This window comes from Nicotiana attenuata, unplaced genomic scaffold (assembly GCF_001879085.1).
Source record: "Nicotiana attenuata strain UT unplaced genomic scaffold, NIATTr2, whole genome shotgun sequence".
Classification (NCBI taxonomy): Eukaryota; Viridiplantae; Streptophyta; class Magnoliopsida; order Solanales; family Solanaceae; genus Nicotiana; species Nicotiana attenuata.
In genome coordinates this window covers 1-25,760 of record NW_017675898.1, presented here as the reverse complement: position 1 = coordinate 25,760, position 25,760 = coordinate 1, and the positions used below count along the sequence as shown (strand labels likewise).

The 25,760-nt window shown below is 44.1% G+C and overlaps 1 protein-coding gene across 1 annotated transcript; it reads right to left on the bottom strand.

Moving 5' to 3' along the window:
• Window positions 1-19,727: 19,727 nt before the first annotated feature.
• Window positions 19,728-23,709, bottom strand: LOC109220564. The gene is made up of 4 exons (XM_019385025.1): window positions 23,588-23,709; window positions 23,055-23,355; window positions 22,520-22,961; window positions 19,728-19,969 (listed from the first exon to the last, which is right to left on the bottom strand). The coding sequence occupies exons 1-4, from the start codon at window positions 23,707-23,709 to the stop codon at window positions 19,728-19,730; spliced, it is 1,107 nt and encodes a 368-aa protein (XP_019240570.1).
• Window positions 23,710-25,760: the final 2,051 nt, after the last annotated feature.

The following is a 25,760-nucleotide window of genomic DNA, read 5'->3' as shown; positions in this document are numbered from 1 at the left end:
CTTTGCTTATCTAAACACTTTACGCTTCAAAGAAGTTCACTGTTATCACGAAAAATGGCCCAAGAGCCAAAAACTCTAGAACGCTCGGGGATTGTCATCGACAAATAGCTCATCAAGCCATCGGATATTCGAACACGTATGACCTCGATCAGGAAACTTCAAGCTCATAAAGCCCTCACTGAGGCAATATCAGAATCTGTAAGTCCTCAACAAGGCATGCTCAAATTTATAAGACCTTAAAAAAGGCATAACCCCAATATTAAGGCCAAGGCTATATATCGAACTTATAAGACCCCTAAAAGGCATACCCTTTATATAGACACCAAGGTCAACACACACGGGGACTAAAGGCTACGGCCAAACATAAAGGCTACGGCCGAACTAACGCGACTCGGAGACGTCCGACTGCCGCTATAAAACTAAAGGCCTCCAAATACTTCGAAAATACTTTGAAAAGAACCGGTTAATCAGGCTACCCCCGGCATAAGCAAAGGAGCTTCGATCATATCAGTTCCAAACAATGACAAGGCTTCGAGACAATCATCCTTCAGCAAAAGGCTTCGAAAAAATCAGCCTTCAAGGGAACCTCCCGAGGTACTCGATTATCATCGCATATCGATTCATAATCGAAGTTCTTATTTGAGCCGTCGAAGAGTCAGACGAACATAAAACATGCCAAGTCATAATCAAAACTTCAGCTGAAATGGGGAAAATTACAGCCATATCAGAGGTCGCATCGACCCAATCTAAAAAGTGCCTAAGGGCCAATGCCTAAGAGCCTAAGGGCCAGCCTAAAAGAGCCTAAGGGCATTTGGGTAAAAGCCTAAGGGCCAGTATGTTGAAAACCTAAGGGTCAATGAGCCTGAGTCAAAGCTTGATTCGAGGACCGAGCCCTGAACGGTTAACTATCATCAATTATTCATTAAGCACAACCTAAGGGTTCCTATCTTAAAAGTCCAACATATCGGACTAATTGTCGACAAGCATCAACACTCAAAACATAAACAAGACACAAACAAGTGGAAATTCATACGAAGGAAAAACCAAAGGTTTCCTTTGTTATTATGAATAATAGTGCAAAGGTACACTTACACCACTTCCATAGGGATCCCTATACAAAGAACAAGAAAGAAAAACCTTGTCTACCCTCGGGAACTTAGCCTTTCCCCCTCAGGGACTATGTCATCATCGGCCCCATTGGGACTTTCTCCCTTACCGGCCCCCTCTTCGTCGTCTTCATCATCGGAAATGAGGAACTTGGTGTCGAACTCATCCACATTGGCCTGCTCTATCTCCTCCGAGAGATCGAAGCCCTTACCATGAATCTCCTCGAGAGTTTCCCTCCGGGATTTGCACCGAGCATATTAATTGCTTCTCCTCTCTCGATCGGAAGCCCCCCTCAACTTTGCACGAGCTTTGGCGGTATCTTTCAGACAAATGGCCACCTTCTTATCGGCCTTTGCTCGGACCTCCTCGGCTTCGGCTCGAGCGACCAAGACTTCGGCTTTCAGCTTCAAAAGATCTATTTCAAGCTTAGAAATTTTTCTCGCCTGGACTGAGTCACCTTCTCGAGCATTACGAATTTGTATCTCGAGGGCAGAGGCCTTAGCCAAAGCATTTCTTTTGGCCGCAACATGAGCATTTATCTGCACCTTCAACTCGTTGCATTTAAAATTAACCTGGTCGGTTTCGCTCCTAAGGCGTTCCAATGCCTCTGTTTTTCTCTGCAACTGAGATATCAAAACATTAGTTCCAAAAAATGGGAGAAAAAATATGTGGTCCCTCAAAATAGAGGTTACCTATTTTTTGAGGTTTCCCTCGCAATCACTATTTCGGTTCAGCTCCGATCGAAGGTGTATCAGCTCTCTTGTCTTCTTATCACAAAGGAGCCTGAGAGATTTCTCCTCGTTTAAGGCTCTAGGCAACTTCGCCTCACAGCGAAGCAGCTCAGACTTGAGCTTATCGAAGGCCTATGAGAAAGAAGGTTCAGTCAAAAATGAGAAAGCACGAAGTTGGAAAAGCAGTAATAAATTCAAAACGCACCATGGAGCAGAGTCACTAAGCTTCCTCGAAGGTTGATTTCGCATCTACAGGCTCGGTCTCATCGGCCCCGATAGAGCATACCGAAGCGCCCCACTCGGGCGGGGACACCACAAAGTCCATTTCCCTCGGGGTGCTTTCCGTCGCCCGAGGACCATCTGCCAAATCAGGTAGCGAAGGACCTTCGCCCCTCCTCTCTTGTGGAATCTCTCCCTCGAGATTAGGGGCTTCGGGCCCAGCAAGATCAGCAACCTCGGGAGGCTTTCTGGTTCGAGCCATCGCCACAGAATCATCCTCTCCAGATACTCTAATATCCTCAGAGCTACCAATATAGATGAAATCTTCATCGGTGGCAACGCCCTCTACATGCCCACGAGCGGATTCTGCCTCGCTATGAGAATCCTCGTCATTCGGGGATCTCTTTCTTTTATTATCCTTCCTTGATTCGGAAGTCGAGGGTCCTTCTTCCTCCTCGTAGGGGGACAGTCTCACCTCAGAAAACTCACCAATGCCTGCATACAGAGAAATTAGCACACATAAAGGGAGGTACCCTTCGAGAAGAAGGACTTCATTGCACGTACCATGATGCTTAGCCTCCCATTTGCCCCTCGACAAATCTCGGCACTTGCGCTCGTCATAAGTCGAGGAGGCCGCCAGTTTACGGGCCCAATCTACAAGATCGGGGACCTCATTTGGCATCCACGGGGTCGCTGCGGAAAACGAAAGAAAACATCCTTACTAAACATGGCCCCACCAAGAACAAAATTAAAAGAGTCCGGTATTTTACTTACGCTAGATTCTCTGGAAGCGTCAGGAACTCCGCAGGAATAATGTCGACAGTCCTCACTCGAATAAAGCGACTCATCCACCCTCGATCCTTGTCCTCTTCATCACTAGTGATAAAGGGCTTGGTGGATCGACATCGTACCGTAATTAGACCTTGATAATGCAAAGGCCGGTACAACCTGATGAAGTGGCTTAGAGTGAACTCGAGTTCAACCTTCTCTGCAAAAAACCTCATCATCAACATAATCCGCCAGAAAGACGGATGGATCTATGCCAAAGTAACCTGACATCTTTGAAAAAATTTGAGCACGAGTTGGTCGAGGGGACCCAACGTAAAAGGGTATGTATACACGGTTAGAAACCCCTCTACGTGGGTCGTAACATCCTCTCCCTGAGAGGGTCTCTGCAGCCTCACCTTTTCACCCCTTCCGCAGTCTCTCCTCATAGCCTCGAGATGCCACTCTTCTATTGAGAAAATGAACCTCGATGCATGTTCTTGATGACCCGGAACATCGAGAGGTTCTCTATCGCAAAATCCCTCATCGTGAAAAAACAGTTCGAAGTCGGCTCGCCAAACGCCGGCGGTGTGCTACCAGCCGGGCAAGAGGCAGAGGCAGGACTTCCCTCTTTCTGATGAGTGGATTTGGGCATGGTAGCCATGGCTCTTTCAGGACAAGAAAGGGAAGATGGAAATTCAGGCAAAATTTTTGATCTGAAACAGCACTAGGATTGCGCAAAAAGGGGAACTCTATAGAGAAAGATAGTTACACAAAGCGGCAAAGCTTTCAATGAAAGGGAAGCAGATATATATAAGAAGAGTGGTGACTATTCATTAAGTTTGTTAGCCAATCAGCTCTGGCAAAGCACTTATGACCTTCTAGGAAAATGTACCGACGGGGCCACTTCGGTCAATTCACAGTCATATCACAAGAATGACGCCATCGCACGATGCACGAGGGAGCGAGGAATCAAATTGACTCCTTACCAAATCAGTTGCGGGAGGCGTGTAACCAAAATCGGAACGACCCGACCTCAAGGGTCTGACATTCCGAGACCGAGCTCGAAGGAGTTAAATTCGATGTCGAAGCCTGACTTTGGCATGAACACAAAGGCAAAACTTTGAAGACATAATAAAAGTCCTTTGCATTCCAAGAATATATTTACAAAGTGCATCTGCAAGGTGCATTTACAAAAATGTATTAACCGAACTCCCACAAAGAGCCCTCATACAAAAGAAAAAGTAAAAAAGAGTAGGGGTGGCCTAGCCTTCATCTTCACCACTCTCCGAGCTACTCGAAGAGCCCTCGTCCGAGGTAGTCGAAGTCGCCAACTCCTCTTCCAAGACCTTCGCTTCTTTACTCTCGGCAGAGAGGTCGAAACCCTTGGCGTGCACTTCTTCAAGGGCCTACCTCCGAGCTTCTAATCGAGCTTGTGCAAGGGCACGAGCCAGTTTGAGCTCGGCCTCAACGGATATCTTCCTAGCTCGAGCGTTCGCTGCAGCAGCATCATTCCGATACGAGGACATGAGTTCACCAACTTCAGCTGAAGCTCCTTGAATATATGATCCTCCTCTCTAGCACTTTGGAGAAAACCCTGAGTCGAGGCTAGTTCCTCTCGAAGAGTATCCCTTTGCAAGGCAACATTACCCTCGCACTGTTTCAACTCGAGGATCTCAACATCTCTGGCCCCAATCTCTTCCAGAAGCTGCCCCGCTAAGGCATCCTTTCGCTCAATCTACAAAATGACAAGTCAAAATAATAAACTCTGAGTTATGAAAACACAAGGCAAACTAACGAGTAGCGAACTACCTGCTCGATAAAATTGGCCCACTCCTGGGGTGCTTTCTCCGAACTTGCTCGAAGGTTATTCAGTTCCCCTTCCCGTCGAGCGTATAGAGCTTTTAGCTCTTTTAACTCCGAGACAAGCCCCTCAGACTCCCCCTCACAATGAGCCAGTTTAGCTCGTAACTTGGAGAAAGCCTGGTCATACATCATCGTGACCTACAAGACAAAGGAAAGAAGTTAGGGAAACAAAAATCAAAGCTCAAGGCGCAAGGGTTATGTCGCAAATCAACTATTTTTAGAGTTTCACGGCCGCCTCAAGAATAACTGCAGCATCGAGGTCAGCATCCTCTTCAACACCATCGAAAAAATCTCCAAACGCATCATTCTCCCCCCGGGATGCCCCCACATCGGCAACCTCCCTGTTCTAGGCATCCCGTATTTTCCCTGGGGAAAATGACGGGCCCGATTGAAGACCGCCTACAACATCAACCTCTATTGAGGCTTCCGCTTGCTCTCTAAAGGCCTCAGAGCAGGACCCTTTGAATGCACCAACCAAGTGTTCGTCGGCACAGGTTGTATCTCGTTCAGTGATCGGCTCAGGGACTACATCCGAACCCCTATCGAAGAACTCTTCAATACGAGGTGGGACTAAATCGGCCACCTCTGACTCGGCCATTTTCTGCCCGACAACTGTCGAAGCAACAATGCCTCGTCTTGCTCTATGAACCAACGGACAGCCGTCATCGTCTTCAGCATGAAGACTCTCAGCCGATACCGAAGTTAGGATCATTGCATTGGTCCTGGGCTTTCGAGCCTTATCTCTCTTTGGTGACGGGGACTCCAGCGGCGTCCTTTTCTTTCTGTTTCTACCCTCGGTGGGTTTCTGGGTCTCTTCTTCGCTAGAAGGAGGCGATCTCATTAAACGAGCTTCCCCGAGGCCTGCACAAGCGTACAATATCAAGAACGCTGCTAGAAAATCCATGCATAAGGAATTTAGAAGTGACAGCGGTAAGGACGTACCATGATTTCTAGCCTCCCATCGAGTTTTGACCAGATCACGCCAAACACGTTTATCATATGGGCAGGTGGAGTCTAAAAGCCTAACCCAGCCCGGGAGGTCCTCGACCACGCTGGGAGACAACACGGTGGCTACGCGACCAGAAACAAACCAATTCAAGAAGGAAAAAGAAAGGAGTTAATTCGAAAGAAGAAAAGGGGGCACTCATGTGATAAAGCATGCTCGGTATAATGGCACTTACGTCTCATATTCCACTCCTCAGGGAATGGCATCTTCTCGACAGGGATGAGGTTTGAGGTCCTGACTCGAATGAAGCGGCTCATACATCCCCGGTCTTTATCTTCAGTGTTGGCAAAAAATGCTTTGGCAGATCGATGTCGCAGCTTGATTAAGCCCCCTCAATAGAGGTGAGGGCTATACAGTATGATCAGATGATCGAGGGTGAAAGACATCCCTTCGATCATGTTCGAAAAATGTCTAATCAAGTAGACGATTCTCCATAAAGAAGGGTAAATTTGACCAAGTGTCACCCGGTACTCTCGGCAAAAATCGAGGATTACCGGGTCTATTGATGGAGAGGAAGAATCTGCAGGGCCTAGAGTAAAAGGATACATCTACACGCTGAGGAAACCAGGTTTATGTGTAGTTATGTCCTCTTCCGAAGAGGGGATCTCAGCATGTACCTCCTTTCCCCAATGGCAGTCTATTTTCACCCTCTTTGTGTTAGTTATTAAGCTAACATACCGAGACATGGGCTCGCATTGGCCCGGTGTGGCAACTTTGAAATCGGATGATGTATCGAAGGACCCAAGAACGCACTCCTCAACGCTGGGAGGCACCGCCTTTTTGCTCTTAGACGAGCGTGATGAAGAAGAGGTTTCGCCCTTTCGGGGTACCGTCTTAGAGGTTCTAGCCATGGTTATAACAAAATTTAAAAGCAGGCGGACGCAAAAGTGAATAGAGAAAATGAGAGAGGGCAGGAGACTATTAACAAAGGTTTGAAGATCTGAAGATGTTGCAAAGATTCAAAAAATAGGGAATTGGAGTATTTATAAGCCATCCAAGTGAATTGGAGGAGTTGAAAAGGCGGCCAATAGCGGTTCGTGGGCTTTTCAGGAACTGTGTTGACAAGACCTCTGTGATACTTTTTTTGCCGCGTCATTTAATGATCTCATGTGGCTGACGTCACGATGGGGACATCGGAGTATTAATAACTCAAGATTGTTTCTTATTATTTTATTCTAAGAAACGCGGGGACTATCTATATATAGCCAAAATCGGAGAGTTCGACTTTGAAGCTACTGTGGCACTCCACGCCTTACCTCAAGGAGCTCGGAGTAGGACTTGAGGGCGGACCCCGAATCGCCCCCTTCGAGGGGGCACATCGAAGTTCGATCTCGGAGCAACACGAGTCGGTGATCGTCATGGAAAGGCGGGAAAACCCCGAGGGCACATGATGAGGACTGACAGGGTCTGCAAGAATAGTACCAATCCGTACTGAACCATTATACAGCTGTACTAGTAGCATTTATTCGCCATTTATTAGACATGTACTAGGTTGGGATTCACCCCTCCTATATAAAGGGGACCCTTGTCATCTTGTAAAGGCTCTCAGATTATTTTACACAACAAACTGAATACAATACAACATTCTCTGCTCTTCGCTAACACTATTGTTCTTCATATTTATTGCTTATTCGTTCATTGTTCATTATTGTTCTTCATTTATTGCTCATCATTAACCACAAAAGGCCATCTTTAGGGCCCTCATTATCATTGATTCTTCATCAATCGTTCTTGGCTATTAGCCCGTCTTGACCTCGAGGCCCTGCTTCAGCTAGCTCGAGGCCCAGACTTGTGTCCCTATGGGTTTGCATTTCTTATTTTTTTACTCACACTTAGCATCTATTGCCTAACAACTAGCGTTAAGATAAATCACGTATTTTTAGTACCACAAACATCAAATATAATTGTAGTTATCATTTTCAAGGTAAATACGGCTAACGACTACAACCTACATTCTCGGCTACATCCAAATGAGTGAGTAAAGGACCGTGCCGCGTCCCCGGAACAAGTAGCCGGAATTTATCAAAGCTCGAACACCATCGTCAAGGTACAGCCCTCTCCTTTTTTATTTATGTTTTACATTAACTTACTGCAGGTATTCGATCGAGAGCAATCGAAGTTCCCTCCAGCTCGAAGACCATGGTTTTAAAGCTTGTGTTGCACTCTTTTTCCCTTAGACCGGATTTTATCCCGAACGGGTTTTACCGACGAGGTTTTTAACGAGGAAACATCCATATGCTACCTAAGGAGAACTCATCAAGTATTCAAGGTTTCTCTTCAATCAACCTCAAATACTGGGGGGGCATCACCCTAGGAGGTCACCCCTCGGAAGAAATCAAACTATGCCCAGGAGGACCCCGATAGGAGGACCTGGATAGGAGAATGTTGTATTGGGCCAAACGACATATATCAAGTAATCGAGGAAGCCTCTTTGCTTATCAAAACACTTCGCACCTCAAAGAAGTTCACAACTGTCAAATGAGCAAGAGCCAAAAACTCTTGAACACTCGGGGATTGTCTTCGACAGTCAGCTCATCGAGCCATCAAAAACTTGTAATCTGTAAGACCTTGATCAGGCAAACTTCACTCTCGTAAGCCCTCACTGAGGCAACATCAAAACCTGTAAGACCTCAGCAACGCATGCCCAAACTTGTAAGACATTAAAAAGGCATAACCCCGATATTAAGCCCGAGGCTATATATCGAACTTGTAAGACCCCTAAAAAGGCATACCCTCAATATAGACGCCGAGGTCATCTCACCCAGGGACTTTCGACTACGGTCGCATCAAAAGGCTCCGGCCAAATTAACGCGGCTCGGAGACGTCCGACTACCACTATAGAACTAAAGGCCTCCAAATACTTCGAAAACACTTCGAAAAGAACCGGTTAATCAGGCTACCCCTGGCATAAGCAAAAGAGGTTCGATCATATCAGCTCAAAACAATGACAAGGCTTCGAGACAATCAACCTTCAGCAAAGGGCTTCAAAAAATCAGCCTTCAAGAGAACCTCCCGAGGTACTCGATTATCGTCGCATATCGATTCGTAATCGCGGTTCTTATTTTAGCCGTCGAAGAGTCGGACGAACATAAAATATGTCAAGGCATAATCAAAACTTCAGCCGAAAAGGGGAAAACTATAGCCATATCAGAGTTCGTATAGACCCAATCTAAAAAGCGCCTAAGGGTCAATGCATAAGAGCCTAAGGGCCAGCCTAGAGAGCCTAAGGGCCAATATGTAAGAGCCTAAGTGCCAGTATGTCGAAAACCTAAGGGTCAATGAGCCTGAGTCAAAACTTGATTCGAGGACCGAGCCCTGAACGGTTAACTATCATCAATTCATCAAGCATAACCTAAGGGTTCCTATCTTAAAAGTCCAACATATCGGACTAATTATCGACAAGCATCAACGCTCAAAACATAAACAAAGACACAAGCTAGCGGAAATTCGTACGAAGGGAAAACCAAAGGTTTCCTTTGTTATTATGAATGACGGTACAAAGGTAACCACTCCCACAGGGAGCCCTATACAAAGAACAAGAAAGGAAAACCTAGTCTACCCTCGGGAACTTAGCCTTTCCCCCCCTTCGGGGACTATGTCATCATTGGCCCCATTGGGACCAGCTCCCTCACCGGCCCCCTCCTCATCGTCTTCGTCATCGAAAATGAGGAACTTGGCATCGAACTCATCCGCCCTGGCTTGCTCTATCTCCTCCGAGAGATCGAAGCCCTTACCATGAATCTCCTCAAGAGTTTCCCTCCGGGATTTGCACCAGGCATATTCATTTCTTCTCCTCTCTCGATCAGAAGCCCCCCTCAACTTCGCACGAGCTTCGGCTGCATCTTTCAGATATATGGCCACCTTCTTATCGGCCTTTGATCGGACCTCCTCGGCTTCGGCTCGAGCGTCCACGACTTCAGCCTTCAGCTTTAAAAGATCTATTTCAAGCTTAGCAATTCTGCTCGTCTGGACTGATCACCTTCTAGAGCATTACGAAGTTGTATCTCGACGGTAGAGGCCTTAGCCAAAGCATTCCTTTTGGCCGCAACATGAACATCTATCTGTGCCTTCAAATCGTTGCATTCAAAATTGACCTGGTTGGCTTCGCCTCGAAGGCGTTCCTGCATCTCTGTCTTTTTCTGCAATTGTGATACCGAAACATAAGTTTCCGAAAAATGGAAGAAAAAGCCTATATTCCCTCAAAGCAGAAGTTACCTGTTTCTCAAGGTTGTCTTCATAATCTCGGCTTCGGTCTAACTCCGATCAGAGATGTATCAGCTCTCTTGTCTTCTTGTCTCAAAGAAGCCGGAGAGATCTCTTCCCATTCAAAGCTCTACGCAACTTAGCCTCACAGCAGATAAGCCCAGACTTGAGCTTATCGAAGGCCTATGAGAAAGAAAAGTTCAGTTAAAGAGGAGAAAATATGAAGATTGAAAAAGATATAATAAAACTAACCATAGAGCAGAGCCCTTGGGCTTCCTCAAAGGTCGACTTCGCATCTACCGGCTCGGCCTCATTGTCCCCGGTAGAGCGACCCGAGGCGCCCTATCTGGGCGGGGTCATGATAAAGTTCATTTCCCTCGAGTTACTTCCCGTCGCTCGAGAACCAGCTGCCAAATCAGGAATTGAAGGACCTTCGCCTTCCTCTCTTGTGAAGTCTCTCCCTCGAGATTAGGGGCTGCGGGCCCAGCAGGTTCAACAATCTCGGGAGGCCTCCTGATTCGACCCGCCATATAGAATCATCCTCTCTAGATACGCTGATATCCTCGGAGCTACCGATATAGATGAAATCTTCGTCAGCGGCAACGCCCTCCTCAGGCCCCCGAGCTGATCACGCTTTGCTATGGGAATCCTCGTCCTTCAAGGATCTTTTTCTCTTCTTATCCTTCCTTGATTAGGAAGTTGAGGGTCCTTCCTCCTCCTCGTAGGAGGACGGTCTCACCTCAGAAAACTCACCATTACCTGCGTATAAAGAAATTAGCACACATAAAGGAAGGTACCCTTCAAGGGAAGGAATACATTGCACATACCATGATGCTTTAGCCTCCCATTTGCCCTTCAACAAATCTCGCCACTTACAATCGTCATGAGTCGAAGAGGCCACCAGTTTTCGGGCCCAGTCGGCAAGATCGAGGACCTCATTTGGCATCCACGGGGTCACTGCGGAAAATGAAAGAAAAACATCCTTACAAAACTTGGCCCCACCAAGAACAAAAGTGATAAAGTTCGGTATATCACTTACGCTTGAAATTCCATTTTTCCGGAAGAGGCAGGAACTTCGTGGGAATAATGTCGACACTCCTCACTCGAACAAATCGACTCATCCACCCTCGATCCTTGTCCTCTTCATCATTTGTGATAAAGGGCTTGGTGGATCGACGTCGTAGCGTAATTAGACCTCGATAATGCAAAGGCCGGCACAACCTGATGAAGTGGCTGAGAGTGAACTCGAGTTCAGCTTTCTCAGCAAAAAATCTCATCATGGACGCAATCTGCCAAAAAGACGGATGAATCTGTGCCAAAGTAACCCGACATCTTCGATAGAATTCGAGCACGAGTCGGTCGAGGGGACTCAACATATCAGAAACCCCTCTACGTGGGTCATAATATCCTCTTCTCGGGAGGGTATCTGCAGCCTCACCTCTCCTCCCCATCCACAGTCTCTCCTCACGGCCTCAAGATGACTCTCTTTTATTGAGCAATTGAATCTCGACGCATGTTCTCGGTGACCCGAAACATCGAGAGGTTTCTCTATTGCAAAATCCCTCATCGTGACGAAACAATTCGAAGTCGGATCGCCAAACGCTGGTGGTGTGCCACCAGCCGGGCAAGATGCAGGGGTGGGATTTCCTTCTTTCTGATGAGCGGATTTGGGCATGGCAGCCATGGTCCTTTTAGGACAAGAAAGGGAAGATGGAAATTCAGGCGAAAACTTTGATCTGAAACAGCACTAGGACTGGCGCAGAAAGAGGAACTCTATAAAGAACAGATAGTTGCACTAAGTGGAAAAGCCTTCAATAAAAGGAAAGCAGGTATACATAAGAAGGGCGGTGACTATTCACTAACTTTAATAGCCAATCAGCTCTGGCAGAGCACTTATTACTTTCTGGGAAAATGTACCGACGGGGCCACTTCGGTCAATTCACAATCATATCGCACGATGACGCCATCGCACGATGTTCGAGGGAACGAGGAGTCAAATTGATTCCTTACCAACCCGATGGCGGGAAGGCGTGCGACCGATACCGGAAGAAACCGACCTCAAGGGTCTCTGTCATTCCGAGACCAAGCTCAAAGGAGTTAAGTTCGAGATCAAGGCCTGACATTGGCACGAACACAAAGGCAAAACTTTGAAGACATAAGGAAAGTCCATTGCATTCCAACAATATATTTACAAAGTACATCTACAAAATGCATTTACAAAAATGTATTTACAAAACTCCCACCAGGAGCCCACATGCAAAAGAAAAAGTAAAAAGGGCAAGGGTGGCCTAGCCTTCATCTTCACTACTCCCTGAGATGCCCGAAGAGCCCTCGTCCGAAGTAGTCAGAGCTGCCAACTCCTCTTCCAGGGCCTTCGCTTCTTCGATCTCGGCAGAGAGGTCGAAACCCCTGGCGTGTGCTTCTTTGAAGGCCTGCCTCCGAGCTTCTAATCGAGCATGTGCAAGGGCATGAGCCAGTGAGTTCGGCCTCGATAGATATATCCCTAGCCCGAGCATTTGCAGCAGCCGCATCTTTTTGGTAGGAGGACATAAGCTCTTCGGCTTCGGACTTGGCCGTGAATAGCGCAGCAACCGACTCAGCATGAAGCACCTGGAATTTATGAGCTTCCTCCTTAGAACCTTGAAGAAGACCCTAGGTCGAGGCCAGATCCCCTCGGAGGGTATCCCTTTCCAAAGCCGTGCTATCCTTGCACCACTTCAGCTCAAGTATCTCGGTATCTTTTGCCGCAATCTCTTCCCGAAGACGCCCCGCTAAGGCATCCTTTCGCTCGATCTGCAAATACCGAGCCAAGATGGTAAAACACTAAGTTATGGAGACAACAAACAAGCTCATGAATACCCAACTACTTGCTCAGTGAAATTAGCCCGTTTTTGGGACGCTTCCTCCGAGCCCGCTTGAAGGATGTTCAGTTCCCCCTACCTTCGGACGTATAGAGTTTTTAGTTCTTTCAACTCCGTGGCAAGCTTCTCGAACTCCTTCTCACTATGAGTCAGTTCAGCACTCAACTTGGAGAAGGCTTGGTCATACATCATCGTGACCCGCAACACAAAGGAAAGAATTACAAAAAACAAAGATCAAACTCAAGACGCAAGGGTTATGTCGTAAATCACCTGTTTTTGGAGTTTTGCGGCCTCCTAAAAAATGACTGGAGCATCGAGGTCAGCATCCTCTTCAATGCCAGCAAACAAATCCCCAAATGCTCCAAATTCATCATCCTCCCCCCGGGATGCCCCCGCATCGGCAGCCTCCCTGTTTTGGGCATCCTGTATTTGCCTTGGGGAAAACGATGGGCCTGATTGAAAACCGCCTACAACGTCAACCTCTATCGAGGTTTCTTCTTGCCCTCGAAGAGCCTCAAGGCAGGATCCCCCGAATGTGCCAACCAAGTGTTCCTCGACACAAGATGTATCCTGTTCAGTGGCTGGCTCAAGGACTGCATCCGAACCCTCCTCGAGGGGCTCCCCAACATGAGGTGGGGCCGTATCGGCCTCCTCTGACTCGACAACCTTCTCTCCGGCAACCTCCGAAGCATCAGCACTTCGCCTTGCCCTGTGTACCAGCGGGCATCTATCTTCATCTTCCCCTTTGGCACGAAGACTCTCAGCAGCTGCCGAAGTTAGGACCGTTACGTCGGTCCTACGTTTTCGAGCCTTAGCTCTTCTTGGTTTCGAGGACTCCGCCGGTGTCTCCTTCTTTCTCTTTCGGTCCTTGGCGGATTTTTGTATCTCCTCTTCGCCAGAGGGAGGCGACCTCATTAAAATGGCTTCCCCGAGACCTACACAAGAGTAAAATGTCGAAAACACCACCGAATAATCCATGCATAAGGAATTTAGGAGTGACAGCGGTAAGGAAGTACCATGATTTTTAGCCTCTCATCGAGCTTTGGCCAAATCGCGCTAAACACGCTTGTCGTATGGCGAGGTGGAGTCTAAAAGTCTAACCCAGCCCGAGAGGTCCTTGTCCACGCCGGGGAACCACACGGTGGCTACGCGACCAGAGGAGAACCTATTCAAGAAGGAAAAAGAACGGAATTAGTTTGAAAGAAGAAAAGAAGACATTCGTATGGCAAAGCATGCTCGGTATAATGACATTTACGATTTATATTCCATTCCTCAGGGAATCGCATCATCTCAGCAGGGATGAGGTCCGAGGTCCTAACTCAAACAAAGAGGCTCATCCATCCCCGGTCTTTATCTTCGTCAGTATTAGCAAAAAATGCCGTGGCAGACTGATGTCGTAGCTTGATTAAGCCCCCTCGATAGAGGCGAGGACTGTACAATCTGATCAGCTGATCGAGCGTGAAAGACATCCCCTCGATCATGTTCGATAAATGTCTAATCAAAAAGACGATTCTCCAAAAAGAAGGATAAATTTGACCAAGTGTCACTAGGTATGCTCAGCAAAAATCAAGGATCACCGGGTCTATTGATGGAGAAGAAAAGTCTACTGGGCCTAAAGTAAAAGGATACATATACACGCTGAGGAAACCAGGTTTATGTGTAGTTATGTCCTCTTCCGAAGAAGGGATCTCAGCGTGCACCTCCCTTCCCCAATGGCAGTCTATTTTCACCTTCTCTATGTTAGTTATTAAACTAACGTACCGAGACATGGGCTCGCATCGGCCCGGTGTCGAAGAGGGTTTGTCGACTTTGAAATCGGATGATGTATCGATGGACCCAGGAACGCACTCCTCAACACTGGGAGGCACTACTTTTTTTCTCTTAGACGAGCGTGATGAAGATGAGGCTTCCCCCTTTCGGGGTACCGTCTTAGAGGTTTTAGCCATAGTAATGACATAGTTTCAAAACAAGGTGGTGAAGAAGTAAGCGTAGAAGAAGAGTGAACAGAGGAAAACTGTTAACACAAATTTTGAAGATTTGAAGATGCTGTAAATGTTTGAAGGAGAGGGAATTGGAGTATTTTATAAGTAAGTTGGAGGAGTTGAAAGGGCAACCAATAGCGGTTCGTGGGCTTTTCGAGAACTGTGATGACAAGACCTCTGTACAACTTTTTCTGCCACGCCATTAAATATTCTCACGTGGCTGACGTCATGATGGGGATATCGCACATGTAAAGAGCTCAAGATCGTTTCTTATTATTTCATTCTAAGAAACGCGGGGACTATCTGTATGCGGCCAAAGTCGGAGAATCCGGCTTTGAGGCTATTGTGCCACTTCACGCCCGGCATTGAGGGGCTCGAAGTGGGACTTGAGGGCGGACCCCGAATGGCTCCTCTCGAGGAACATGTCGAAGGTCGATCTCGGAGCGGCACGGGTCGGTGGTCGTCAAGGAAAGGTGGGAAACCCCTAAAAGCACACGATGATGACTGACAGAGTCTGCAAGAAATAATACACATCCGCACTGAGCCGTTATACAGCTGTACTAGTAGCATTAATTCTTTGTTTATTAGACATGTACTGTGTTGGGATTCACCCCTCTTATATAAAGGGGACCTTTGTCATTTTGTAGAGACATCCGCATTATTACACAACACATTGAATACAATTCTAGATTCTCTCCTCTCTTTGCTAACATTATTGTTCTTCATATTTATTGTTTATTCTTTCATTGTTCATTCATTGTTCTTCATTTATTGCTCATCATTAACCACACAAGGCCATCTTTAAGGCCCTCATTATATCGACCTAGAGGCACTGCTCCAGCTAGCTCGAGGCCCGGCCTTGTGATCCTGTTGGTTTGCATTTCTTATTTTCTTTAACTCGCATTTAGCATCTATTGCCTAACAACTAGTATTAAGATAAATCACATATTTTTAGAATCGCAAAATCAAATATAATTGTAGTTACCATTTTCAAGGTAAACATCCATCTACCTTCAAAAGCTAATCCTTGGACATTTGAAAAGTTAATTATGCTTGAATTTTGATTAGCCAGTAAACCAGAGAGAAAAAGGTCATAATTTTGTCGAATTCCAGAACAGTTCTGCATGAGGCCCTCTACTTTTTAGGGAGAAAGCGATAAGCAATTTCAACCAGAAAACTTCACATTATGATACACAAATATGTACATAAAAGAAGTGTGTTGAAGTCGATACCCTAACTTTTTGAAGCAACTTAATTGATAATAATACACGAGTTGCATTTGCTTTAGAGAAATTTTCATAAAGCACTATCTTTTAGTAGTAATTAGTCATCTATAGATACCATTTGCTATATTACGGATTATAGATACCTTGATGTATTTAATCTATTGTATTCATGAATACAGTAGCAAAAATAGGCGTGAATCAGGGAAGTCCAGCTAATCACTTGTTGTATTCGAGTGTATTCATGGAGTGAAACGTGGGATTACAGCTTGACAGATTATTGTATTCGACTGTATTCGACTGTATTCACGGCGTGAAATAGGGGATTACACTATTTTAAAACGGAAAGTGAATCAATTAACATAATAGACTCCTAATATAACTCAACAAACTCAATTATAACACACAAATTTTGTATTTTCAGTTATAAAAAAGATTCTCAACCGAAAAATACACCAAAAAATATAGCAATCTTCAGAGAAATTATATAATACATCTGAATACATAAATTATATTAATTAAAAAAAACATATGAATACATTCATGGCATATAGCGAGACAGTGAATACAATGAAATACATAAAATACAACGGGATACATTGAAATACAATGAAAAAAAAAGACAGTGAATACAATGAAATACATGGAATACAACCCAATACATTGAATTACAATGAAAAAAAGACAATGAATACAATGAAATACATGAAAATACATTGAAATATATTAACAGAAAATCAAGCTGCTCAGCCCCAAATTCCGTCGTCTTTGTTCAAGAACAAACCCTAATTTCAATGCAGTGCGTTAGAGCATCTTCCACCTCCATTGTAGTTAAATCTTGCATACTCAATCGTTCTGGATCGTTGCAAGAATAAAGGGCATTCCTCAGCATGTTTGAAGACTCGCCTTACATTATTCACTGTTTCAGAGTTAATATTACCCAAGAAGATGGCGTCATCCTTTACAACTTACTTCTCGAATATGCATCTGGAGGAAGCTTAGCCGATCGTCTTCAGAACTACAATTCAGGGGAAGGGCTGTTAGAGTCTGAAGGTAGAAAACACACTAGGATTGTTGTTTTAGGGCTCATTCAAATTCACAGCAGAGGAGTTATTCACTACTACAATGGAGGATATCGACGTAGGAGAAAATCGCAAGCGAACTAGACAGAGAAGAGGAAGAGAATCGGAAATTTTAATGGGATGGGGGAAGAGAATGGGATGTATCAAAGTAGAGAGAGAAAGAAAATATTGTAACTGATTAGCGTATTTAGTGGCTTAGGGCTAGGAGGTTACCAAAATTAAATATTTTGCTATAAACCTTAAAAGGTTCTATAGAATATAATTTTTTTAAATGGTATTTATTTAAAATAAATAAGGTGTTAACCTTTTACTATATGAGGTAAAAATTCCTTTGCTTTATCACTCTGAACTCCACTTCTTTGCGCAACTATATATTTGATCTGTATATATTCATAAGTTACCACAACTATGGGCCCAATAGTTTGCTCTTGTATGCTAGATTAGTAACAATGTTTTGTTTCTTGCTATTCCAATATGTCTAATTACCTCGGCCCAAAAAGCAGAACTCGAAAGTAGAACGTCTATTATTTTGAAGGTAATAAAGCCTACTCAATTTGTATAACCACCACTTGTCGTAAGCTCTGTCGTCATGGATTTGCATTTAGGCCAACTGCATGCTCAGGCCATACGGGAGCCCAGTATCCGTCCCATGACATCACCACGCCCATAAGACTGGCGGGCAGTGTGTGGGGGCGACACGATGCGTGACGCCCAGGCAGACGTGCGCTCGACCTAATGGCTTCGGGCGCAACTTGTGTTCAAAGACTATATATATTATTTGTCAATTCACACCAAGTATCGTATTTTGCTACGTTCTTCATCGATGCGAGAATCGAGATATCCGTTGCCGAGAATTGTTTGTGTTTTAAAAGAAGCACAAGTCCTCCCACGCGCATCATGAACAAAGCGCGAGAGGCAGGCTTTCAATTTAGTATAGTGTCGTTCATATTTGAGCTCCTTTTCCTTGGAGTATATTGTAAATATCCAATGATACTACTATTTATTTAATTGAGTATCATGCAAGAGAGTTCATAAAGTGACTTGCAATAGTCACCAAAAACGCAATATCAAATCGAGTTACTATGAGAGATAATTCAATTTACCAGTCAGAGAAGTTTGAAGAAAGAAAAGAGGACGAAGAGAAGTCAGCGAGAGTAGAAGACGCGAAACGAAGAAAGCAATAAAGTACTCACCCTGAAAGCCATTCCGGCTACGCCCCGTGACAGGCCAGCATCGCCGATCTCCTGAAGGCCCCTGTTTTCGGTAGCGGAAAAAAGAACGGCATATTGGGGCACCAGGCTTACTGTGTCCTCCAACAAATCTAAGTCTGGGGAAATCTCGATCACGCGGGAGGAACTGTCGGTTTCTGCTTCCACCCGAGTGAACCCCTCTTCATACATTCTTATGTCCTCGGGGTCAATATCCGAACCGGACTCGTAGTCATCTACAACCATGCCCTTTGCCCTCTCGCCGGCTGAAGAAGAGACACGGGCCCGTTGTGAAGTCGACGGACCACTCGAAATGATTGCAGCGACCTCCAAGTTCTGGCCCCCTTTCAAAGAAGCCAACTCCACGATCGGAGGAGGCACGGTCTCAACGCCCAAACCAGTACCCCCGTCCAGTTCGGACACCGCCGACACGAGTTCACCTCTCGAAGGTCCCTCGGTCTCAGCCATTACCCTCCATCTCTTCAAAGGGGCCTCATCGTCTTCGTCCTCCGTTGACTCATCCACCAAATGAACAGCGGGAGCCAGGACCCCAACCAAGGGAGAGGAAGCCAGGCGGCTAAGCCCACGCGAAGTCGAAATCTGCAAGACATCGACGGTCTGAGCGGTTTCACTTGTAGCCACAGCAAGAACGGGCTCGGCCGCGATACCCAACTGGCGGAAAGCGGGCGTAGGAGCCCTCGCCGTCCTTGCCGCGCTCCGACCTGTAAACAAAGAAGAGAGGTAAGAGGATAGAAATAACAGTATAAGAGCCAGCAATCGAAGCCGAAGGTTACTCACCGGCCACAAGTCTACGTTAGAACCTCTCATAAAAACGCGACCAATCGCGAATCCCCATAGTATGGGGTAAAACCCGACTCACCCAGTTGCGAATATCTACAACCGGTGAAGGAGGATCCTGTTGGGCTGCAAATAAAGAAAAAGAACGATCAGATTACCCCCAAAGAAAACAACGGTCGTTTTTGAATGGAAACACTTACGAGCAAAATTCTACTCCTCGGGGAATCCGCTAGGGTTCGATACCACGTGCGCCGTCTTCATGAAGAAGAAATTTTCCCAAAAGCGACGATTTGTTTTGTCATCCATCTTCACTACCGACCCCTTGGTCCCCTGATGGCGCATATGAATCATTGTGCCCCTGTAAAAACTTGGGGCAAAGAGGTGAAGTACATGGCGTAGAGAAATACCACGGCTGGACGACTTCGCGTATTTGATAAGCATGAGGAAAAGCTTGTATATATACCGAGAAAGCTGAGCTGGGCACACATGGTAAAAGCGGCAGAAATCCTCTGCCAAGAAGGGAAGAGGAAGGGTGTAGCCGATGACAACGGGTACGCGTAAAATGCGCAATACCCCAGGCAGTGTGTTTGGACTACATCAATACCAGCGGGAACTATTTCAACATGGGCCGAGATTCGCCACTTAGTTCTAAACGCAGTGATCACCGCCGCATCCATCATAGAGATGACAGGTTCAGGTTCATCCTCAGGCAAGCTTTTGAAGTCTGATCTAGCTTTTTCGGGCGTGGGATTTTCTCGTCCACGGTGGGAAAGTTTTCATCTTCCACCATGGCCACCCCTTCCTCATGGTGAGGTGCATCCGCAACCAACATCACATGGTTAGAGGGAGCGTTGGCTAGTTTTCTGATTATGCGAAGAAGAAGTACAAAGATGAAGGAGGTAACGGTAGCAAAGGACGCTAAGGAGAGGAAGAAAACAGAGAAGCTGAAAGTTCGAAGAAGAAAAGAACTCGGGCTTCAGGGGCTCTAAAAACACGACAATTCAAAACTGGAGTGCCTATCCCTATTTATAAGAGCACAGGCATCCCAATCAAGAAAGCCCAAATGCCGCCTCATTAACTTCGAAACGGAAGAAGTGAGGGAAACGATGTAACGTATGGGAACGTGTGCCATAATGATGCGTGAATAAAGTGTCATTTCAAACTGACGTAACGGTCAGGTGCGGCTTTTGCAGCGTCACCTTGCCACCTCACCAACAAAGGGGGATCACTCTTCGGCCAATGTTCTCAGATTTCTTACAAAATATAACCTACGTAGTCCGCCCATCGAGCTCGCCCGAAGGCATCCTCGACGAGCGGAGGGACTAACTGTATAGGTCGAAATTTGAACAGAAGAATCTCACTTAAGGAAGGACGACCAAGAGCTAATCGAGCCGAGGTCACGTATGAGAAGCGATACACTAACGAGTGATTCGGCTGCGGTCGAGGTTGAGCACTCCATTCAGCCTGAACGACTAGTTCAACCCTTAGACATTTCTAGAGGAGTATCTATAGGATATTCCAAGAACTTAAGTATTCCGGTTAAGAACCGTTGGGTAAAGAAAGTGTTTTTGTATAAATACCATGGGAGAGAGTAACCGGGGGGGGGGGGGGGCTGGCAAAAACTGAGATACACAAGTAGACATATCTTGAGAGAGAAGGAGAGATAATTCATCTCTGGTTCCTGGTCAAGGAGAAAGGAGAAAGGAAGCTCAAATCCTCATTATCCACTATTAGTTGCATTATGTCAAATGTATGGGGGTCAACCTTATTCAAGAACGGTGACCCTTTTTATCTATGTATTCTTCGTTATCATTTAATATCATCAAAATTATCATCCTTTTCTTATGCGACGGTATTCAATTATTGTTATAATCAAAATTTATGTTCAATTATGCGTGCTTACTCTTACCCCCTATCTCGGATCTAGGATAAATTATCTTTGGCTAGGATTTGCCTCAAATCTTCTTATTTAATTAGTTCAATAAAAAAGTCTAACACTTTTTGGTCGAACACCAATCAGAGGCTCCACTTCACTTGGTAGAAACTTAACATTCAGATTCATATACATACATACATACATACATACATACATACATACATACATATATATATATATGAGCATTAATAGGTTTATAATTTGTCAATTTTATCTCCTCGTGAATATCAAATATATATTTCTATCGTGAGATGATGATACTTGAACTGGATTTCGGACCTTAATGTCTAGAAAACATCAGAAATATGTCAAAGTCCTCAATTAGTTTGAAAATGCTAAAAAAGATGTTTTAATTTTGTAATATCCCCATAATTACCACCTGTAATAACTGTTAACAACGTAAACTACCTAAGTAGATGCACATTTCTTAAGCAGGTTGTGGTAGAATATGACTAGCTTCACTCTGAATGTTACATTAGTGCTCCTTACTAATTTTGCTAAATTTACAGAACACACTACATGAGATTATATAGTGACTGGCAAAACACCAGCTCACGTCATTTGTTGTGTGAGGGATACATAAGAAGAAAAAAGATTAAGAGTACTTAATTGAATAATATCAAATTAAAATGATTCGTATATAATACAGTCAGTTTTTAATTTTGTTTTGCTTCTCACCTGCACTTAGGGAGGTGAAATGTACTTTAATTTCTTTACCACGTCACCTCTAATCTAAAGGAGTATTAGTTACATATATTCTGAACAAGAATAGAAGGGAAAGGGAGGAGGAGACGTTCGGAAAGTTAAGAGGACGTAAATAACTTGTTGACAGTGTACCGGCGGAGCAAATGAAGAAGGAGAAGAATGACCAACTGATCGATACAGCCAATACAAAGGGCATTATATAGTCTAACTCTTGAAGGATGTTATTACACTTTAGTCCTTATAGTTACACATACGCTCTAGAAAGTTCTAGAGATATTTATGTAATTAGCCATTCCACTAAGTTGGTTAGATAGAAAGTTAGGCAGTTAGTCATTGATGTGTGTGTGTATATATATATATATATATATATATATATATATATATATATATATATATATATATATATATATATTGTACTGTTGTATTGAGACTAAGAAAAAAAGGGAAGCAGCAAAATTCCAAAATGCATTTTGTTCATTCCAAATTCTCGAATCCAAACATGGTATCAGAGCAGAGAAAGGCACCAAAGAATAGTTCACAACCAAACTGATAGCAGAATTTGTGAACAGACAGTAGGTTGAACTTAAAAGAAGGCACATATAGCACTCTATCTAGAATCATGTCTGGAAACAAAGATACTTTTCCAGCATGTGTAACTCTGATTTTGAAAGAATTTGGCAAGTTAACAATTAAAGGTTGAGTCAGGGTTATGATGTCAAACAAGATAGATTTGTCAAAAGTCATGTGCTAAGAAGCACCTGAGTCAAGGATCCAAGAATGTATAAAGGATTTATTAGGGAGTAAAGAAGGCAGCATAGGAGCTATACCAGCACAGTTAGCAGTCACATTAACCTCAGAATTTGAAGCAGCTTGTTGGCCAATTTTGACTTGTTGTAGGATTTCCATAAGCTGAGAATATTGTTCCTGATTTATTCCCATGATGCTTGATGAGTTGTGTTGTTGAATTCCCTGATTATACTGTTGAACATTGCCAAATTCTTCTTCTATAGATACTGCATTTCCTTGTATCATATTTGGGTTTTGAAAGTTTCTTGTTCTATTCCCCTGCATATTCCCTTGCATATTTGTCTTAAAACTGTTTGGATAACCATGTATTTTGAAGCACCTTTCGATTGTATGTCCAGATCTTTGACAATAAGAACAAATCATATTTCTCCTGTCACTTCCCTTTGCTGCATTGTTTCTGTTTCCTCCCCCAGTATTTAGGTTAAAATTCATCCTACTCTGTCCTGAATACTGTCCAAATTTCTGTGTTGATACATTAAATAACCTCGAATCCATAGGAGAATTCATTGTAGGTTGAATATTTTATCTTTCTTCTTGAAGAACTAAAGAATATACCTTATCAATATTTGGTGTAGGAGTCATAATCATTATATTTCCTCTACAAGCAGTGTATGTTTCATTCAGTCCCATAAGAAATTGAACTAATTTCTGTCTCTCCTCAATTGCCTTATTCTTAGGTTTTGCTTCACATATGCATTCAACACAAGTACATGCAATTTTTGCATCCAATGCATTCAACTCATCCCAGATTGCTTTTATATTATTGAAATAGGTTGCTATATCATTACATCCTTGTATAGTTTCTAATAATTTCTTTTGTAGGCCAAACAATTGAGCAACATCAGATTGTCCATACCTGTCTTCAAGTTGTTTTCAAAGATACCTTGCAGAATTGGAATGAAGAACACTTGACCTAATTCCTTTTGTCAAGGAGTTTAATAACCAAGCCATCACCATATCATTACATCGAGTCCAAAGCTCGAAATATGGGGAATCATCATCTAGGTTGAAGAATTCTTCCATTTATCAATCCTAATTTGTTTTTAGCTGATAGAGAAATCAACATTGATTTGCGCCAATCTACATACCCAGTTCCGTCAAATAACGTGAACACCAAATCTGTTCCAGGATTATCCGAAGGACTCAAGTAGAGAGGATGTGAGCTCTCAACAACAATTTGATTCTCAGCAAAAGGATTCTCTTCCGCCATTGTTATCAGTAACTCAAAGAAGAAGATCAATTGCAATGGATAAAAAAAACGAATTGTATGAAATGAAAATAAAATTGAAGATCGATCAAACTGAATCGACTGAATTGTGAACGTAATTCACAAAAAATTTGTAGAACAGTATAGAAAATTTAGAAGATCGAGCACCTGTGCTCTGATACTGATAACTACAAGATCTAAAACATTTCTTAGATGCTGAATTCAAGATTAAGGATTTAGGAAACTTATCTTTCTTCTTAGGGATGGAAGTTCTGCGGGAGCCTCATGGATTGATTCTGAGTCGACGCAAGTTCTTGCATGAACTCTTGGCTGAGTTTGATTGTCTTGATCTCTCTCATGTGGGTTCTCCTCTTAACCCTTCTTGCAAATTGTTTTCTGGTGTTGGGGAGCCCTTATCTGACCCCAACTCTATATCATTGTTTGCTGGGCAAACTCAATTTTTTGACTCACACCCGTCCTGACCTATCCTTCACAGTTCAGCATCTTAGTCAGTATATGCAGGATCCTCGTCTCCCTCATCTTTCTGCTGCTAAATATTGTCTTCGTTATCTGCTCAATGATCCTGGTCTTGGTATTTTTCTTAATGGTTCTCCTTCTCTTGATCTCCTTGCTTTTTGTGATTCCGATTGGGGAACTTGCCCTGTTCTCGTCGGTCCGTCAGTGGTTTTTTCATCAGTCTAGGAGGTAGTCCTGTTTCTTGGAAATCCAAGAAACAACCTTCTGTCTCCCTTTCCTCTGCTGAAGCCGAATACCAGTCTATGCAGCGTGTTGTTGCTGAGATTACTTGGCTAGTTCGCCTCTTGGATGACCTTTCTATTTCTCCTTCTCTGCCTGTTCCTCTTCTTTCTAACAGTCAGGCTGTGATCCATATTGCTAAAAACCCCGTTTTTCAATAGCGTACCAAGCACGTTGAACTTGATTGCCATTTTGTCCGGCAACTGTCACACCTCCTTTTTTACACACCTACCCCGAAGGATAAATGTATAAGGGAGTTTTTCCATTTAAAGTGACATTATTCGAAATGGGATTATTTATTTGATTTTTAGAGTCGCCACTTGGGATAAGATTGGCTTTGGTGTCCCAAGTCACCGGTTTTAACTTGAATCCCAAATCGAGGAAAATTGTCGACTTCCCAATTGGAGTCTGCGAACCAGAAATTCTGAGTAAGGAATTCTGTTGACCCGAGGGAAGGTGTTAGGCACCCCCGGATCCCGTGGTTCTAGCACGGTCGCTTAAATTATTATAAATGGCTAAAATCTGGTTTTGATACATATTTAAACCTATAGTGCAATTTTAAGATTATTTACCGCTTTTAGTTTATTTTGTTTTTTACGAAAGTGAACGCCGTTTAAGAGCGTGCTTTTGGATCACGTCACATGAAATGCACCCGGATCCTCAGCACCTCTTATTCAACGTTTTGGGATTTGGATTTGGGTTGCATGAAATGCGCACCCGAGTTTAGGAAGGTAAAATTATTAAACAACGCGCCTAAAGCGACTAGCGTGTTGATATCTTTGCGGGAGACCATGAAAATTTGCTAAATGGCTTACCCGATTTCTAAAATATTTTAACATAGTATTTAATGAGGGCCTCGCAATTTGTATGTTTTATGCGGCGAGGCTCATCTCATGTTTTATTTAAAGGCCAATCCTAAAGTAAACTAAGATTTCCTATTTATTTTTGTCTCTAAAAGGGCATAATTAATTTACAATTATAAATCTGGGCCTCGAATTCAAGTCCGAATTCAAACAAAAGGGAGAACCCTCTTAATTTGAGTCCGCCACTTAACTCGAGAACCTAAATCTATATTTGCAAATTGATTCCCATGTTCCTAATGTAATTTTAATGGATTTTAGCTTCCAGCGATTTTGGGCCTGAAAGATTGGCCCAGGAAAAAAGGACAATATAGCTCATATTAAAACTTGCCCAGTTTTGGGCTTAAAATTGAGTCCAACTTCAGCGGCTTAAACAAGGGACTCAGTATTGAATTTCTGGGGGGGGGGGGGGTAGGGGGGACTAAAACGAGTCCTACA

Bases quoted from the DNA above. Each gene is read 5' to 3' on its own strand.
- LOC109220564 (XM_019385025.1), bottom strand. From the start codon at position 23,709: ATGGCGGAAGAGAATCCTTTTGCTGAGAATCAAATTGTTGTTGAGAGC. The intron at 23,356-23,587 runs GTATGTAGATTG...ACTTGAAGACAG, and splicing joins ACGTTATTTGACGGAACTGG to GTATGGACAATCTGATGTTG. The intron at 22,962-23,054 runs GTATATTCTTTA...GTATCAACACAG, and splicing joins CTACACCAAATATTGATAAG to AAATTTGGACAGTATTCAGG.